General features: G+C 45.7%; 1 protein-coding gene across 1 annotated transcript in view; it reads right to left on the reverse strand.

Moving 5' to 3' along the window:
- Positions 1-1498: 1498 nt before the first annotated feature.
- LOC124716785 (mediator of RNA polymerase II transcription subunit 15-like) overlaps positions 1499-19571 on the reverse strand; it is a 51267-nt gene continuing 33194 nt past the window's right edge. Inside the window, exons 5-7 of the mRNA XM_047243333.1 lie at positions 16916-17152; positions 7760-8063; positions 1499-1772 (exon numbers count right to left, since the gene is read on the reverse strand). Coding sequence (XP_047099289.1) covers positions 7764-8063; positions 16916-17152 — 537 coding nt within the window. The 3' untranslated portion in view covers positions 1499-1772; positions 7760-7763. The remainder of the gene's footprint in view (positions 1773-7759; positions 8064-16915; positions 17153-19571) is intronic.

The following is a 19571-nucleotide window of genomic DNA, read 5'->3' on the forward strand; positions in this document are numbered from 1 at the left end:
GGAGGGTAACTGGTACGTTGTCAGGTGACCCTGTCAAAGAGCTTTTACACTACTGGCCATTAAAACTGCTACACCACGAAGATGACGTGCTACAGACGGGAAATTTAACCGACAGGAAGAAGATGCTGTGATATGCAAATGATTAGCTTTCCAGAGCATTCACACAAGGTTGGCGCCGATGGTGACACCTACAACGTGCTGACATGAGGAAAATTTCCAACCGATTTCTCATACACAAACAGCAGTTGACCGGCGTCGCCTGATGAAACGTGATGCCTCGTGTAAGGAGGAGAAATGCGTACCATTACGATTCCGACTTTGATAAAGGTCGGATTCTAGCCTGTCGCGATTGCGGTTTATCGTATCACGACATTGCTGCTCGCGTTGGTCGAGATCGAATGACTGTTAGCAGAATGTGGAATCGGTGGGTTCAGGAGGGTAATACGTGATTCCGTGCTGGATCCGAAAGGCCTCGTATCACTAGCAGTCGAGATCAGGCATCTTATCCGCATGGCTGTAACAGATCGTGCAGCCACGTCTCGATCCCTGAGTCAACAGATGGGGACGTTTGCAAGATAACAACCATCTGCACGAACAGTTCGACGACGTTTGCAGCAGCATGGACTTGACGCTGCATCAAATACAGGAGCGCCTGCGATGGTGTACTCAACGACGAACCTGGGTGCACGAATGGCAAAACGTAATTTTTTTCGGATGAATCCAGGTTATCTATACAGCATCATGACTGTCGAATCCGTGTTTGGCGACATCGCGGTGAATGCACATTGGAAGCCTGTATACGTCATCGCAATACTGGCGCATCACCGGGTGTGATGGTATGGGGTGTCATTGATTACACGTCTCGGTCACCTCTTGTTAGCATTGACGGCACTTTGAACAGTGGACGTTACATTTCAGATGTGTTACGACCCGTAGTTCTACACTTCATTCGATCCCTGCGAAACCCTACATTTCAGCAGGACAATGCACGAACGCATGTTGCAGGTCCAGTACGGGCCTTTGTGGATACAAAAAATGTTGGACCGCTGCCCTGGCCAGCACACTCTCCAGATCTCTCACCAACTGATAACGTCTGGTCAAAGGTGGCCGAGCAACTGGCTCGTCACCATACGCCAGTCACTACTCTTGATGAACTGTGGTATTGTTTGAAGCTGCATGGGCAGCTGTACCTGTATACGCCATCCAAGCTCTGATTGACTCAATGCCCAGGCGTATCAAGGCTGTTATTACGGCCAGAGGTACTTGTTCTGGGTACTGATTTCCCAGGATCTATGCACCCAAATTGCGTGGAAATATAATCACATGTCAGTTCTAGTATAATATATTTGTCTAATGAATACCCGTTTATCATCTTCATTTCTTCTTGGTGTAGCAATTTTAATGACCTGTAGTATAACTCCACAGAAACACAAGTGGATGTCCCATACTTGGAATCGGAGTGGAAAACAGGAAATAAATACACACTCATGCTACAGAATTATACAGTTTCACTACAAAAGTCTTTATTTTAGCTAAAGTTACATACACACAGTGTATAGAAACTAAACAAAGATGTACATGGCCGTTTATCTATTTACAACACCGCTATGTTGATCCGCGAAGAGCCGAAAGGTATAATGGCTATGCAGAATGCGATGGTGACGAAAGCGTGACGATGATAAAACATGGAAGTGATACGGGTGCATTAATGCCGCGCCGTTAGTCTTCAACGATGGTGGACCCAGCAGATTCTGCTAGGTCACGTCGTCGATCTGCAATAGAAATTTAAGTCTTAGTGCTGGTATTTCGCTTTTTAAACATAAAAAATTACAAAATACTTTAGCAAATATGGAAAAAGGGCATTTGTCATACACTGAAGCGCCAAAGAAACTGTTAAGGGCATGCGTATTCAAATACAGAGATATGTAAACAGAAAGAATACGGCGCTGCGGTCGGCAACGCCTATATAAGGCAACAAGTGTCTGGCGCAGTTGTTAGATGCGTTACCGCTGCCACAATGGCAGGTTATCAAGATTTAAGCGACTTTAAACGTGGTGTTATAGTCGGCGCATGAGGGATGGGATACAGCATATCCGAGGTAGCGATGAAGTGTGGAATTTCCAGTACGACCATTTCACGAGTGTACCGTGAATGTCAGGAATCCGGTAAAACGTCAAATCTCCGACATCGTTGCGGCCGGAAAGAGATCCTGTAAGAAGAGGGCCAACGATATCTGAAGAGAATCGTTCAACGGAAGAGAAATGTAACCCTTTATCAAATTGCTGCAGATTTCAATGCTGCGTCATCATCAAGTGTCAGCGTGCGAACCGTTCAACGAAATATCATGGATACGGGCTTTGGGAGCCGAAGGTCCACTCTTGTACCCTTGATGATTGCACGACACAAAGATACGCATCGCCTTAGCCCGTCAACACCGATATTGGACTGTCGATGACTAGGACATGTTGCCTGGTCGGACGAGTCTTGTTTCAAGTTGTATCGAGTGGGTGGAAATGTACAGGTATGGAGACAACCTTATGAATCCATGGACTCTCATGTGATCAAGGGACTGTTCAAGTTGGTGGAGGCTTTGTAATAGCGTGGAGACTGTGCAGTTGGAGCGATATGGGACCCGTGATAGTTCTAGATACGACTGACAGGTGACAAGTACGTAAGCATCCTGTATGATCACCTAGATCCATTAGGTCCATTGTGCATTCTGACGGACTTCGGCAATTCCAGCACGACGACGCGACACTCCACACGTCCAGAATTGCTACAAAGTGGCTACAGGAACAATATTCTCAGTTTAAATACCTCCGCCGGTCACCAAACCCCACAGACAAGAACATTTTGGAGCATATCTGGGTTGCTTTGCAAAGTGCTGTTCAGAAGAGATCTTCACCCTGCCGTATTCTTACGGATTTATGGACAGCCCTGCAACATTCATGGTGTCAGTTCCCCCCAGCACTACTTCAGACATTAGTCGAGTTCATGCCACGTCGTGCAGCGGAACTTCCGCGTGCTCGCAAGTGAACCAGTTTCTTTGACTCTTCAGTATATTTAATAGTAAGAGGATGTGAAAGTGAAAATGATGGCCATTATAAATGAATCTTTCACCATTCCAAAAGTTTATAACACCTCCAGTGCGCGATTTGATCTTGCCTGACATCCACAAAGAAGTGTCTTATTCTTTCATATCCGAAGCCAGTGACGTTAGTGGTACAGAGTACTAAAATTTCTTGTGAACCTTGCCATAAACCACTGGGCCACTGAAGTTTTGTGAGCTCTTCTATCACAACCAACGGCCTAGCATAGTTACCAGCGACACAACTAAATCCATTGCCGAAATGGTCTGCTCCTGCTACTAAATGAAGAATGAAATTCGTATTTCATCGTCATATTCCTTTACCAGGAATAGTTTTCCGTTTTATACGTTTTGAAATTCCTGACGACAATTAGGGTTAAATGGAGTGGAATAATTGAGGTGTCTTGTGATTCTCGTGGTAATGTGCCGTTGCTGTCGAGTTCTTGTAGTGATACTTCCATGGAAAGTTTCATACCTTTATTTAGAAGCCAATAACAGATTGTCATAGATTTAGCTTTAAAATGTTTTAATATAACGAAATATTTTCATGAAAAAAAAAATTGCCGGCCGATGTGGCCGAGCGTTTCTAGGCGCTACAGTCTGGAACCGCGCGACGTCTACGGACGCAGGTTCGAATCCTGCCTCGGGCATGACTGTGTGTGATGTCCTTAGGTTAGTTAGCTTTCAGTAGTGCTATGTTTTAGGGGCTGATGACGTTAGATGTTAAGTCCCATAAGTGCTCAGTGCCATTTGAACCACTTTGAACCATAAAAATTTTCATCCTCTATTTCACCTGTATAAGTGTCGAATTTTTAATAACTTGTTACAGGCGGCCGGTGTGGCCGAGCGGTTCTGGGCGCTACAGTCTGGAACCGCGCGACCGCTACGTTTCGAATCCTACCTCGGGCATGGATGTGTGTGATGTCCTTAAGTTAGTTAGGTTTAAGTAGTTCTAAGTTCTAGGGCACTGATGACCTGAGAAATTAAGTCTCATAGTGCTCAGAGCCATTTGAACCTTGTTACATTAGTAAATTTACGTGCCGGGGGTGGATGAACATCAGAGCATCGACATTGTAGCTGCTACGCTCTCACCAGCGTGACTTCCAGCGCCTTACTCAAGAATATGAATGTATATTCGGGCCCCAAGATTCATGTGAAGCTCACCTCCTGCAATGTACACAGCTTAGGGGCAGAGTAATCTATTGGTGTATCTTATAAGGCCGGTACCTTTTGCAATATGTATGTGTTAGACATCGTCAGTTGCTCGGTCAGGACCTTTGCAGACAATGTAGTTGTCTAAAACAAGTGAGCTTTGCCGGAACACTGTAGAAAAATGCAGAAAGGCCTATAGAGGATCAGTGACTGGTGCAGGAAATAGCAGCTGACCCTAAACGAAGACAAATGTAATGTACTGCACTTGAATAGGTGAAGAGATGTATTACTGTTTGATTACACTATTTACCAAAAGTCAGATACCTTTGAGTGACCATGCAGAGCGACCTAAAGTGGAATGAACACGTAAAACAAATAGTGGTGTTATCAGATGCTAGAGTTGGATTCACTGGGAGGATCTGAAAGAAACGCAGTTCATCAACGAAAGAAGTGCCTTAAAACGCTCTCGTTCGATCGATTCCTAAGTACATCTGATCAATTTGACACCCTTGTCTAGTTGAATTAATATACGAGATCGAGAAGATCCAACGAAGAGTGGCGTGTCTCGTCACGGGAATGTTTACTTGATGCTAGAGCATTATGGAGATGCTGAACAAATAAGAGAGGCAGATGCTACACGAGAGGTGGTGTAGATCACGGAGAGTTTGGCCCGTTAATATATCTGAAACTAATAAACATATACAATGAATTTTGCTGTTTGATGAACGAGAAATTCAAAAAGTTTTTTTATACCTTCTCACAGGTGTTCAGTATGACCCCCTTGAGATGCATGGCATATGTCAATGCGGTGCTCAAATTGTTCCCACACTGCAGCTAGCATGTCTTGAGGTACAGCTTCCACAGCTGCTGTTATGTCATGCCTCAGAGCAATTAATGTTGTTGGTAACAGAGGCACATCAACAGAGTATTTTATAAACCCCCGCAAGAAATAATCCCACACTGTCAGGTGAAGTGGCCTTGGAGGTCAGTAATGTAAGGTTGAATCTTTGGTCCAGTGCGACCGATCCATCGTTCAGTAATCCTATGATTTAAAAATTCCCACACCTCCAGATGCCAGTGTAGTGGTGCCCCATCCTGTTGGTAAATGAAGTCATTTGTATCAGTCTCCAACAGCGGGCAAAGAAAGTTCTCAAGCATATCGAGATATGTGCTTCCTGTTGTAGTGTTATCCGCAAAGAAAATGGACCGAACACCTTTTCCCGTGAAACTGCACAAAACACATTAAATTTTGGGGAGTCCCTCTAATGTTGTACAAATTCATGTGATTGTTCTGTACTCAATATCCTCATATTATGACGGTTCATCTTTCCATTTAAATGGAATGTTGCCTCGTCACTAAACAACGTGGAAGGAAACTGTCATCCTCCATCTTGCCAAGAACGGAATTCCAGAACTCCACACGCTGCCGGCCGAAGTGGCCGAGCGGTTCTAGGCGCTACAGTCTGGAATTAGCGCGACCGCTACGGTCGCAGGTTCGCATCCTGCCTCGGGCATGGATGTGTGTGCTGTCCTTAGGTTAGTTAGGTTTAAGTAATTCTAAGTTCTAGGGGACTTATGACCTCAGCAGTTGAGTCCCATAGTGCTCAGAGCCATTTGAACCATTTTTGAACTCCACACGCTGTTGTTTGTTACCTTCACGAAGAGCTCACAGTAGCTGAATTTTTATATGGTTTCATGTGTAATCGTCGACGCAACACACTCGACACGGGCATCGGGGGCATGTTGAGCTGTCGAGTTACACGGCGAACGGATTTCTACAGACTCCTTGTGAAAATAAGGCGTATGCATTGGACGAATGTGTCAGACACCCGGGGACGGCCGGAGATTTGCCTTTGCACAAACAACCTGTTTCTCGGAATTGTTCATGCCATCGTCTAACGCTACGTGTTGTAGGAGGACCCACACCATACTTAGTACGAAAGTCACGCTGAACAGTTATTACTGACCCGTACTGCGAGGAACGTAGAACACATTGTTACTAGAACTGAAGTGAACGAACACTGCTGCTACCCAGCGGGAACTATGTAAAGCTCGAGAGTTTGTTTTTTCCAAGAGTACGTTGTTCACTGACATATCTCAAATGACATAATTATGATTTTTTTTAAATCGGGTGGTTCTTTTGATACACCCTGTATTATTTCCTCCCATATACACTGTGTGAGCAAAAGTATCCGCACATTGCCAAAAAGTACGTTTTTCATATTAGGTACACTGCGCTGCCGCCTAATGCCAGGTACTCCATATCAGCAACCTCAGTAGTCATTAGACATCGTGAGAGAGCAGAATGGGGCTCTACGCGGAACCCACAGACTTTGAACATGGTCAGGTGATTGGGTGTCACTTGTGTCATACGTCTGTGCGCGAGATTTGCACACTCCTAAGCATCCCTAGGTGCACTGTTTTTGATATAATAGTGAAATGGAAACGTGAAGGGACACATACAGCACAAAAAGTACAGGCCGACATTGTCTGTTGACTGGCAGAGACCGCCGACAGTTGAAGAGGGTCGTAATGTGTAATAGGCAGACATCTATCCACACCGTCATACAGGAATTCAAAACTGCATCAGAATCCACTGCAAGTATTATGACAGTTAGGAGGGTGGTGAGAAAACTTGGATTTCATTGTCGAGCGGCTGCTCATTTAGGTTTTCCGTGATTTCCCTAAATCCCTCCAGGCCAATGCCGGGATGGTTCCTTTGAAAGGGCACGGCCGACTTCCTTCCCCGTCCTTCCCTAATCCGATGAGACCGATGACCTTGCTGTCTGGTCTCCTTCCCCAAATAACCCAACCCAACCCCCTTTGTCAAGCTGTGTTCAGAACCGCCGCCGCTACCTTCTTGCTTCCCACTGTTGAAGAGGAATTTGGGGATGGCGATTGCATCTTTCAGCACGATCGAGCATGTGTTGAGAATGCACGGCCTATGGCGGAGTAGTTACACGCTAATAATACCCCTGTAATGGATTGGCTTGCAGAGAGTCTTGACGTAAATCCTATAGAACACCATTGGCATGTTTTGGAACGTCGACTTCGTACCAGGCCTCACTGACCGATACCATACCTCTCTTCAGTGCAGCACTCGGTGAAGAATGGGCTGCCATTCCCCAAGAAACCTTCCAACATCTGATTGAATGTATGCCTGCAATATTGGGTAAGGGTGGGCCAACACCATATTGAATTCCAGAATTACCGATGGAGGGCGCCACGAACTTGTAACTCATTTTCAGCTAGGTGTCCGGATCCTTTTGATCACATTACATCTAAAGAAACGGCAACAACGAGAAAATCAGTGAAGTTGGAGCTCATACAGATGCTAACAGATATTCATTCTTCCCTTGTGACATTCATTAATGGAACAGGGAAGGGGTGATTACAAGGGAACAGAAGTACCCTCCACTATAGAACAATAGGTTGCTTTTGGAGTGAGAAGTAGATTTGAGCGCAGGCTGTTCTTTAGTCAGACTTGGGGCACCAGTGGGGTGCAGAGTGGTGACGCACCTGGTCAGCCCTTGATCTGGACGGCCTGTGGGTGGGCTTGCTGCTGCAGCTGCTGGGCGCCCTGCGGCTGGTGCACCTGCTGCAGCAGCTGCTGCGCCGGGCTGAGCGTCTGCTGCAGGTAGGCCGCCAGCTGCTGCTGTGCCTGCGACTGCAGGTTGCTCTGGATCTGCGCCAGGTACGGCGACTGGTAGATCTGGACGCCGCGGCCCTGAGGGACCGCGCCAGCTGCTGGAGCGGCAGCTGCGGCGGCGGCGGGCTGGTAGCTGAGCCCCGCGGCGGCGTCCGGGATGTACATCAGCAGCGGCTGCAATACACGTACAGTGCCACAGTTCAGTAGCTGTGCTGGAACTTGGAACTCCTATCAGAACCTCCTCACAAAAAAAAGAGCAAAAGTATTTATATTCACAGTACTGGCCATTAAAATTGCTACACCAAGAAGAAATATAGATGATAAATGGATATTCATTGGACAAATATATTATACTGGAAGTGACATGTGATTACATTTTCGCGCAATTTGGGTGCATAGATCCCGAGAAACCAGTAACCAGAACAACCACCTCTGGCCGTGATAACGGCCTTGATACGCCTGGGCATTGAGTCAGAGCTTGGATGGCGTGTACAGGTACAACTGCCCATGCAGCTTCAACACGATACCACAGTTCATCAACAGTAGTGACTCAAGTATTGTGACCAGCCAGTTGCTCGGACACCATTGACCAGACGTTTTCAATTGGTGAGAGATCTGGAGAAAGTGCTGGCCAGGGCAGCAGTCGAACATTTTCTGTATCCAGAAAGGCCCGCACAGGACCTGCAACGTGCGGTCGTGCATTATCCTGCTGAAATGTAGGGTTTCGCTGGGATGGAATGAAGGGTAGAGCCACGGGTCGCAACACATCTGAAATGTAACGTCCACTGTTCAAAGTGTCGTCAGTGCGAACAAGAGGTGACCGAGACGTGTAACCAATGGCACCCCATACCACCACGCCGGGTGATAATCCAGTATGGCGATGACGAATACACGCTTCCAATGTGCGTTCACCGCGATGTCGCCAAACACGGATGCGACCATCATAATGCTGTAAAGAGAGCCTGGATCCATCTGAAAAAATTACGTTTTGACATTCGTGCACCCAGGTTCGTCATTGACTACACCATCGCAGGCACACACCCGCGCGGATTAGACTGTGCGGCTGGTCACGGCGGAGGTTCGAGTCCTCCCTCGGGCATGGGTGTGTGTGTTTGTCCTTAGGATAATTTAGGTTAAAGTAGTGTGTAAGCTTAGGGGCTGATGACTTTAGCAGTTAAGTCCCATAAGATTTCACACACATTTTTTTGCAGGCGCTCCTGTCTGTGAAGCAGCGTTGAGGGTAACCGCAGCTTCGGTCTCCGAGCTGATACTCCGTACTGCTGCAAACGTCGTCGAACTGTTCGTGCAGATGGTTGTTGTCTTGCAAACGTCCCCATCTGTTGAATCAGAGATCGAGATGTGGCTGCTCGATCCGTTACAGCCATGCGGATAAGATGCCTGTCATCTCGACTGCTAGTGATACGAGGCCGTTCGGATCCAGCACGGCGTTGCGTATTACCCTCCTGAACCCACTGATTCCATATTCTGCTAACAGTCATTGGATCTCGACCAACGCAAGCAGCAATGTCGCGATACGATAAACCGCAATCGCGATAGACTACAATCCGACGTTTATCAAAGTCGGAAACGTGATGGTACGCATTTCTCCTCCTTACACGAGGCATCACAACAACGTTTCACCATTCAACGCCGGTCAACTGCTGTTTGTGTACGAGAAATCGGTTGGAAACTTTCCTCATGTCAGCACGTTGTAGGTGTCGCCACCGGCGCCAACCTTGTGTGAATTCTCTGAAAAGTTAATGATTTGCATATCACAGCATCTTCCTGTCGATTAAATTTTGCGTCTGTAGCACGTCATCTTCGTGGTGTAGCAATTTTTATGGCCAGTAGTGTAAATACCAGACGGTTCGAGAACTTGTACAGAAACTAAAGGAGGTGGGAAATGAATTTTAATCCAACGACATTGGAATACAGAAGGTGTTCAAAATGTTACGGCACAAGGTCAATCGCCGGCACGTTAGTCGGGAATGACAGGGACGAGAAGGCCGTGAGAAGAAGTCAGCCAATCGCACACTGAACAACCTCCCTTCCAGGACGACAACGCGACAGCAGCGTCCCCTACGTGGAGCCGATGTAATCGCCGCAATCTACTGGTGACGACCAACTTCAAGATTAGCCATCTAGATAGCAGCGTCAACGATAGCGACTTGTACAGCAGTTCAGGAAAGACTTTTGTCAGTTAGAAATCAGCAGTCATTGCAAAGGTTGATTATTTCGTATGTCGCCCTCTGCTTGCGACACATTTGTATAATTGTCAAAGTTAAGTAATAAATCTCATTAATACGAGTTATTTGATTTTTTGTCTGGCGAACCGAGTATGCAAGGCTTCCTAGACATTTTTTTCACTCGCGTTGACTGTACAGTCTACACAGTTTTTTTTGTTTTTGTTTTCCTGTAATCGAATTTTTATGTTGTTCTCAAACTGCAAAATTTTCTAAAATTTGCACGTTAATTAATTTTCCGAATTTACTTCTGACCGGGATTTTCGTTAATCCGATCTGCCGAGTTCTTGTAGTGATACTTCCATGGAAACTTTCATACCTTAACACATATTTATTTAGAAGCCAACAACAGATTGTCATAGATTTAGCTTTAAAATCTTTTAATATAACGAAATATTTTCATAAAAAAATTTTTGCCGGCCGCTTTGGCCGAGCGGTTCTAGGCGCTACAGTCTGGAACCGTGCGACCTCTACGGATGCAGGTTCGAATCCTGCCTCGGGCATGGGTGTGTGTGATGTCCTTAGGTTAGTTAGGTTTTAGTAGTGCTAAGTTCTAGGGGACTGATGACCTCATATGTTAAGTCCCATAAGTGCTCAGAGACCCATAAAAATTTTCATCCTCTATTTCACCTGTATAAGTGTCGAATTTTCAATAACACTGAAACATTTTTTTTCCTTAAAGAAAAAGCCAAATACAGATTTTCATAGCCTTAGCTTAAGAAATTATGTCATTGTGAAATATTTTCATAAAAACGTCCGCCTCTATTTCATCCTCTTAGGGGTTGGATTACCAGAACTGAAAAACGCATTTCTTTTATTTCTAACGCAGAATACCGTTATCAATTTTCAAAGATTGGGCTTCATAAATGCTTTATTAGTAAATTCATAATTACTTACCTTTTTTAAAAAAATTCTGCGGTTTCCTTAGTGGTAGCATTTCCAAAAACACTGAAGGAGCAATTTTTTATTTTTATTTTATTTTATTTTTCCTTCTGACTGCGAAACCAAATACCAGTTTTGGTACGACTGACTTCAAAATTACCTTAACAGCGTCATGCTTTCAAAAATCTTCTAATCCCCTACTTCAGCCCCTCTGGGGTAAAATTTCGAAGTCGCTTACTAAACGATGCCTATACTATGAGATCAACACCCTCTACATATTTCTAGTTTTTATCCTTAGCGGTTTCGGCTGAGCGGTGATGGGTCAGTCAGTCTGTTCAAAATGGTTCAAATGGCTCTGAGCGCTATGGGACTTACATATGAGGTCATCAGTCTCGTAGACTTAGAACTACTTAAACGTAACTAACCTAACGACATCACACACATCCACACCCGAGGCAGGATTCGAACCTGCGACCGTAGCAGCCGCGTGGCTCTAGACTGAAGCACCTAGAACCGTTCGGCCACAGCGGCCGGCCAGTCAGTCAGAATATTGCCTTTCATGTACAGAGAAATATAAAAGGCTGTCCTAACAGACTCCTCATCGTCCACCCAAGACTGCTAAGGATAGAAACCGGAAATTTGGAGAGGGTGTTGGTCTTATACTATAGGCATCGTTTAGTAAGAGACTGCTCGAAATTTTATCCTAGAGGGGCTGAAGTAGGGATTAGAAGATTTTTCAAAATATGGCGCTGCTCAGGTAAATTTGAAGTTAGAAGGTCGAAAACTGGTATTAGGTTTCGCAGTCAGAAATAAAAAAGAAACACTTGCTTCAGCACTTTTGGAGTTCAGCCACTAAGGTGGTCAAATAATAGCTGAAAGTGTTCTTTGAAAATGAGTATTTATTACGGTACTAAAAAAGCGTTTTTAAAGCTACAGCTATGAAAACTGCTATTTGACTGCTCTTGTAGCTACAAAAAATACGCGTTTCAGTGTTTTTGGAATTAATCCACTGAAGGGGTGAAATAATAGAGGACCAAAATTTTCTTTATATTAAAATATTTTTAAACCTAAAACTGTGACAATTTGTATTTGACTTTTACGGAAATAAGGGTTGGGGGATGCGTTTCTATGGAAATATCACCACAAGAACTAATAAGGAAGGATTAACAAAAATCCCCGACTCTGCGTTTTGGTCGGATTTACATTCGGAAATACTTGTATAGCGTTAACTGACGTGCGAAGTTTAGGAGATGTTGCAGTTTGTGAAAAACATAAAAATTCGATTAAAGGGAAACAAAAAGATCAGTGCAGACCATGCTGTCAACACGAGTGAAGCGGCGGGAGCTAAGATAGTTACTTACATACAAATGGAATAAAAAAAGTGGTTCACTTTTAGAAAAGTACACATTGGTCATTTGCAAGAAATTAAAACCGTAGACCAGCCAATGATCCAAATTGTAAAACAAGTTTTTGGTTATTGCCATTGTGATTCAGGGAAAGAATGTATGAACCACCTCCACGACTTGGGTGCCAGCAGTCTATCTCTCAAAGCCGTTGGACTGCAGCTAACCCTGTCTCCTCCCAAGGTCGCTTTAATAACTTCTGCAGGAGGATGTCCACCTGCTTAGCTGAGTGGTAACGTGCGTGCCTCCCATGTAGCGAGCCCGGGTTCGATTCCCGGCCGTGTTGGAGATTCTCTCCGTTCGTGGACTGGGTGTTCTCTTGTCCTTATCATCATTTCATCCTCATCCCTGGCACTCAAATCGCCCAACTTGGCGTCAACTGACATAAGATTTGCACTCGGCGGCCGAACTTCCCCGTTGGATCCTGCCAGCCAACACCGCCATATCTCATATCGTTTTGAAGGAGGATTTCGTGAAATCTGGAAACAGGAGAGAGGTACAGGCAGTATGTAAGTTTGCGAGGACAGGTCCCTGACCTGCGTCTAGACAGCTCAGGTGGGAGAGCCACACCCGAGAAAGGCAAAGTCTTGCTCCCCCTTTTGTAGTTTTACATACTGGTCTATTACTGTATGTTTAATTCTCCCGTGATCGGACTTTTAAGGAAGTTGACTTACAACAGATCACGTTCAGCACAAAATTCAAATGTCTACGTTCTGTTAGTGAAATATCTGTAATTAATAGCCATCAGGATCTGTTATTAATCACAATAAAAATTAATTTATTTCTTTCCCGGAATGAATCTTCGCAACTATGAATTCCACACTGAGACTACTGTAAACCACGCTGATAATTTGTCATTCTGGACAAGCCACGATTTAACGGATGTTAATTCTTTCATTGATACAGTTTTCGATTATTACTACCATATTACACAGGTCGTTACGCCACGTAATTTCTATCAGTAACTTTAGTTCTACCCACACTAGGAAAACTAACGCTCACTCTTGTAGCTCAAGTTATACACTGAAGCAGCAAAGAAACTGCCATACGCATGCGTATTCAAACACAGAGACATGTAAACAGGCTGAATACGGCATTGCGGTCGCCAACGCCTATGTAAGACAACAAGTGTCTGGCGCAGTTATTAGATCGCGTATTGCTGCTACAAATAGCTCTGGGCACTATGGGACTCAACATCTGAGGTCATCAGTCCCCTGGACTTAGAACTACTTAAACCTATGGACATCACCCACATCGATGCCCGAGGCAGAATTCGAACCTGCGACCGTAGCAGCGCGGTTCCGGACTGGAGCGTCTAGAACCGCTTAGCAACCGCGGCCGGCTATTGCTGCTACAATGGCAGCTTGTCAAGATTTAAGAGAGTTTGAACGTGGTGTTACAGTTGACGCACGAGCGGTGGGACATAGATTCTCCGAGGTAGCGATGAAATGCGGATTTTCCATTAAGAACATTTAACGAGAGTACCGTCAATATCAGGAATGCGATAAAACATCAAATCTCCGACATCGCTACTTCCGGAAAAAGATCCTGCAAGAACGACGACTGAAGAGAATCGTTCAACGTGGCAGAAGTGCTGCAGATTCCAATGCTGGGACAGCAACAAGAGTCAGCGTGCGAAGCATTCAACAAAACATCGGAGCCGAAAGCCCACTGGCGTGCCCTTGATGACTGCATGATATAAGGTTTTACGCCTCGCCCGACCCGTCAGCACCGACATTGATGACTGGAAACATGTTGCCTGGTCGGACGTGTCTCGTTTCAAATTGTATCGAGCGGATGGACGTGTACGAGTATGGAGACAGCCTCATGAACCCATCGACGCTGCATGTCAGCAGGGGACTGTTTAAGCTGGTGGAGGCTCTCTAATAGTGTGGGGCGTGTGGAGTTTAGATACGACTCTGATAGGTGAAACGTAAGCAAGCATCCTGTCTGATCAGTTGTATTCATTCGTTCCCATTGTGCATTCCAACGGATTTGGGTAATTCCAGCAGGGCAATGCGACACCACCCACGTCTAGAGCTCCTACATAGTGGCTCCAGGTACACTCTTCTGAGTGGCCCCAAACGCCCCAGACATGAACATTATTGAGCGTCATCTGGGATGCCTTGCAACGTGCTGTTTAGATCTCCACTCCCTCGTACTCTTACGGATTTGTGGGCAGTCACGCAGGATTCATGGAGTCAGTTCCCTCATGCACTACCTCAGACATTAGTCCATCCCACGTGGTGTTGCGACACTTCTGCATGCTCACGGGGGCTCAGGTGTATCAGTTTCTTTGGCTGTTCATTATATATATATGATTATTAATGGCCACGCGTAATGGCTGTGTGTTTAGAGGCGCCATGTCACAGATGGCGCGACCCCACCTGCTGGAGGTTCGTGTCCTCCCTCGTTCATGGATTCTTGTTGTTGTTCTTAGCATAAGTTAGTTTAAGTAATGTGTAAGTCTATGGACTAATGACCTCAGCAGTTTGGCACCTTAGGAATTCTCACACATTTGAACGTTTGATTATTACAGTAATCAATACTGCTTAAATCCTTAATACAACTCTTCCTCTCAACAACATTTTAGCTTTTACCGAAACCAATTACCATATTTACTATCCGACCAATGGTTATATCTCCAGACACGTGTGTAGTTGCTGTGCCACTCACCACACACAGGAAAAATGCCAGTGTGGCTCGAGTTGCTTGTGCAACAAAAGATAGGCATATAACGTATAAAATATTTCAGATTGTAAGACTTTATGGCAAGTGCATGCTAACCGGAGAGTGCAGGTGTGACAGGCACAATACTCCTACACAGTTTGGCACACAGTTGTAACATAAAATGAATTACGAACTTCGATTCTATAAGTACACCATGTGTTCAAAAGTATCCAGACACCACCAAAAACGTATGTTTCTCATATTAGGTGCATTTTGCTGCCATCTGCTGCCAGATACGCCGTATCAGTGTCCTCAAAGCAGAATGGGGCGCTACGCGGAACTCACGGACTTCGATCGTGGTCAGGTGATTGGGTGTAACTTGCGTCATACGTCTGTAAGTGGGATTTCCACACACATAAATATCCATAGCGCCACTATTTTCTGATTTGATAGTGAAATGGAAACGTGAAGGGACACGTACAGCACAAAAGCGTGCAGGCTGACCCCGTCTGCTGACTGACAGAGACCGCCGACAGTTGAGGGGGGTCGTAATGTGTAATAGGCAGACATCAATGCGACCATCACACAGGAGTTCCAAACTGCATCAGCATCCGCTGCAAGTACTATGACAGTTAGGCGGGTGGTGAGAAAACTTGGAGCCGGCCGCGGTGGTCTAGCGGTTCTAGGCACGCAGTCCGGAACCGCGCGACTGCTACGGCCGCAGGTTCGAATCCTGCCTCGCGCATGGATGTGTGTGATGTCCTTAGGTTAGTTAGGTTTAAGTAGTTCTAAGTTCTAGGGGACTGATGACCACAGTAGTTAAGTCCCATAGTGCTGAGAGCCATTTGAACCATTTTTGAAAACTTGGATTTCATTGTCGAGCGGCTCATAAGCCACACATCACGCCAGTAAATGCCAAACGACGCCTCGCTTGGTGTAAAGGGTGTAAACATTGGACGATTGAACAGTGAGAAAACGTTGTATGGAGTGACGAATCATGGTACGCAATGTGGCGATCCGATGGCAAGTTGTGGGTATGCCGAATGCCTGGTGAACGTCATCTGCCAGCGTGTGTAGTGAGTGCCAACAGTAAAATTCGGAGGCGGTGGTGTTATGGTGTGGTCGTGTTTCTCATGGAGGGGCCTTGCACCCTTTGTCGTTTTGCGTGTGGACGGCCGCTGTGGCCGACTGGTTCTAGGCGCTTCAGTCCAGAACCACTCGACTGCTACGGTCGCAGGTTCGAATCCTGCCTCGGGCATGGACGTATGTGATGTCCTTAGGTTAGTTAGGTTGAAGTAGTTCTAAGTTTTAGGGGACTGATGATTAAGATGTTAAGTTCTTTAGTGCTCAGAGGCAATTGAACCATTTTTTGATGACCTCAGATGGTAAGTCCCATAGTGCTTAGAGCCATTTGAACCATTTATTTTGCGTGGGACTATCACAGCACAGGCCTAGGTTGACATTTTAAGCACCTTCTTGCTTCACATTGTCCTCACCGACCGACATCGATACTTCTCCTCAGTGCAGCACTCAGTGAAGAATGGACTGCCATTTCCGAAGGAACCTTCCAGCACCTGACTGAACTATGCGTGCGACAATGTCATCAAGGCTGAGGGTGGGCGACACTGTACTGAATTCCAGCATTACCGATGGAGGTCGCGGTGAACTTGTGATTTTCAGCCAAGTGTCTGGATCCTTTTGATCACATAGTGTATCACACGTTATTCCACGGTCTCCATCCATTACATCTGTCCTCATTAGCATTTTGAAGATGCCATCACACAGGTCTTCTCTGTGTAGGAAGACGGATGGCACAAGAGTCCATTACCTGGTGCTGGAAGAGGTTAGGGCCGAACACGGGAGACTGCTGCAGGCCAGCGCCGCCCAAGCCAGCCAGCTGCGTGTAGGGCGAGATGGCAGCAGCTGAGGCGGCAGCTGCCAGGCCCAGCTGCGAGTAGTCCGGCGCCTGCAGCTGCGGCTGCACAGCTGTGCCGGCCACAGATGCAGGGATGCCGGCCCTCGGGGCCGTCGCGTACTTGGCGTACAGCTGCTGTGGCGACAGCGCCTGTGGGTGATGGAGAGTGACGTCATATCTGCACGAGATTTGCTACAGTCAGAACCGCAAGGGGAGAAGCTTACAAGGGAACCTTCCCATCGCACCCCCCTCAGATTTAGTTACAAGTTGGCACAGTGGATAGGCCTTGAAAAACTGAACACAGGTCAATCGAGAAAACTATCACAGCACAGGCCTAGGTTGACATTTTAAGCACCTTCTTGCTTCACATTGTCCTCACCGACCGACCACGGCGCTCTTGAGCTCACACGGTCCTTGATGTTGCCTACGTTGCCTCAGTTTGTATATTTTGCTAATTTTTTCATAGTTCCACACTTCTTCCTGTTTTCTCGATTGATCTGTGTTCAGTTTTTCAAGGCCTATCCACTGTGCCAACTTATAACTAAATCTGAGGGGGGTGCGATGGGGAGGTTCCCTTGTTAGTAGCATGCATGTGCTGACTGAAAAGTAAGGAAGTTTAGAATAATGTCGTTTCAAGTTTTCAAGCTACATCTCTCCACTACAAAAACCCAAGCATTTGGTAACTACCACCTGTCTGTAATGAAAAGTGGTGAATCTTCTTAACTGCTATACTTTCACCAACTGCGACATGGTCGCTTATACAAACAGTGATCCAATACTGTTAAGTGTCTTTATTTATTCCAGTCTTTGATCACAAAATGAATTCTTTGGACGATGACCGGTTTCAGTCCGTAACGGTCATCCTCAGGTGTAAAAAAGATCTGAGGATGGTCATTACGGACTGAAAACGGTCATCGTCTAAAGAATTCATATTGTGATCAAAGACTGGAATAAAAACATTTAACTGCTAGACTTACTATGCCGAGTTCTCTTGGACAAGGCGATTTGTTTGCAAAGGCATATCCCTAGATATCCCACAGACCAGTCTTCCTTTTTTGTTTCTTGCAACCTGTGTGGCTTTTTTCAGTCTCATGTAGTTCTGTATGCAACTGTGTTATTGTTGTTTGAGTCTATTCCTGAGCAATTTAACCATCTATTGTTTCACACACCGACTCGACATAGCTACAAGGTGGCTATAATTAAACTATCCCTATTTAACACGTTATAACACAGAAACTAATTACCGTGTGAGTACCACACTCGGTATCATTAATGTGAGGCACATATCGAAGAGAAATAATGCAGAATCAGCTAAATTGAAAAACTTATGCACCAATGTCCAGAAGCGTCTGAAAGCGCAGGATTGCATTCTCTACAACAGAACTGGCTACCTCTCTTGATGTGCTGCGTTTCAGATCAGCGTACGTGTGGATATTCCCCTGGTTAATCCTGTCCTTCAGGTAGCCCCACAACCAGAAATCACAGGGAGTGACATCAGATTATCGTTCCGGCCAAGTATCTGGAAACGATCGGCTGATAATTCGATCGTTTCCAAATGTGTTTGGGAGAAGCAGGTCAAATCCATGAGCGATGAACGGTGGGACCCCATCTTGGATGAAAATTCTGGTTTCAATGCGTCTCTCTTCTGTAGGGCGGGTATGACCTCCTGGTAAAGCATATCGCAGTCATGCTGGCCAGTCACACTGCAGGTCTTTGGGTCCTGAGCGCCACCCTGTCCAAAAAGGAATGGGTCATTGATGAAAGTAGCCGTGAAGCCACATCATACGGTTACACGTTCACCTTACAGAGGAACTTCATGCACAGTGGCTGGAGGTGAAGATCCCCACACTCGGCAATTCTGTGTGTTCGTCTCTCCCATCAGAGAAAAATGAGATTCGTCTCTCCATAGGATGGTCCAGGGCCAGCCCTCGTCAACTTCAATCCTTGCGAGAAAGTGGAGAGTGAAGTCAACACGTCATTGTGCGTTCTGTGGTGTAAGCTGCTGTACGATATGGATCTTGTACGGATACCATTTGAGAATAGTTCAAAACAGCTTCCATACAGTGGACCACGGGGTGTTCAAATGTCGTGACACAGCACGCATTGTACCTGACTGTCGGGAATTTCTTTGTCTGCCACAGCAACAGCCATTTCATCAACCACTTGTCGTCGGCTGGTCGTCGGCCTCTTTCCAGAGCTACGCCAAGTTCTCCAGTTGATTTGAACTTTTTCATCATGGTCAAGTAGAGAAAGAGGACCATTCCATAATCCTTTAAGCTGGCGATATTCTCAAAGTGCAGCTGCAGTTTTGCTGTTGTTTTGATAATAGAGCTTCACCTGCTTCTTTCATCCAAGCTCGTGTTGTCGTGTCAACAAGTATACTGTGACTGGTCAGGTGCGTGAGACTATGAACTGTGGGCCATATTGGAACTGGACGTTGGTGCTGTGACGTATGGAGATTAATGCTACGAGGTTTGGTACTTGTACAGTAATTGGTTTCCATGTTATAACATGTTAAATAGGAAAAGTTTAATTATAACCACCAGGTATTTTGACCTATTGCTACTTC

This window comes from Schistocerca piceifrons, chromosome 9, assembly GCF_021461385.2.
Source record: "Schistocerca piceifrons isolate TAMUIC-IGC-003096 chromosome 9, iqSchPice1.1, whole genome shotgun sequence".
Lineage (NCBI taxonomy): Eukaryota > Metazoa > Arthropoda > Insecta > Orthoptera > Acrididae > Schistocerca > Schistocerca piceifrons.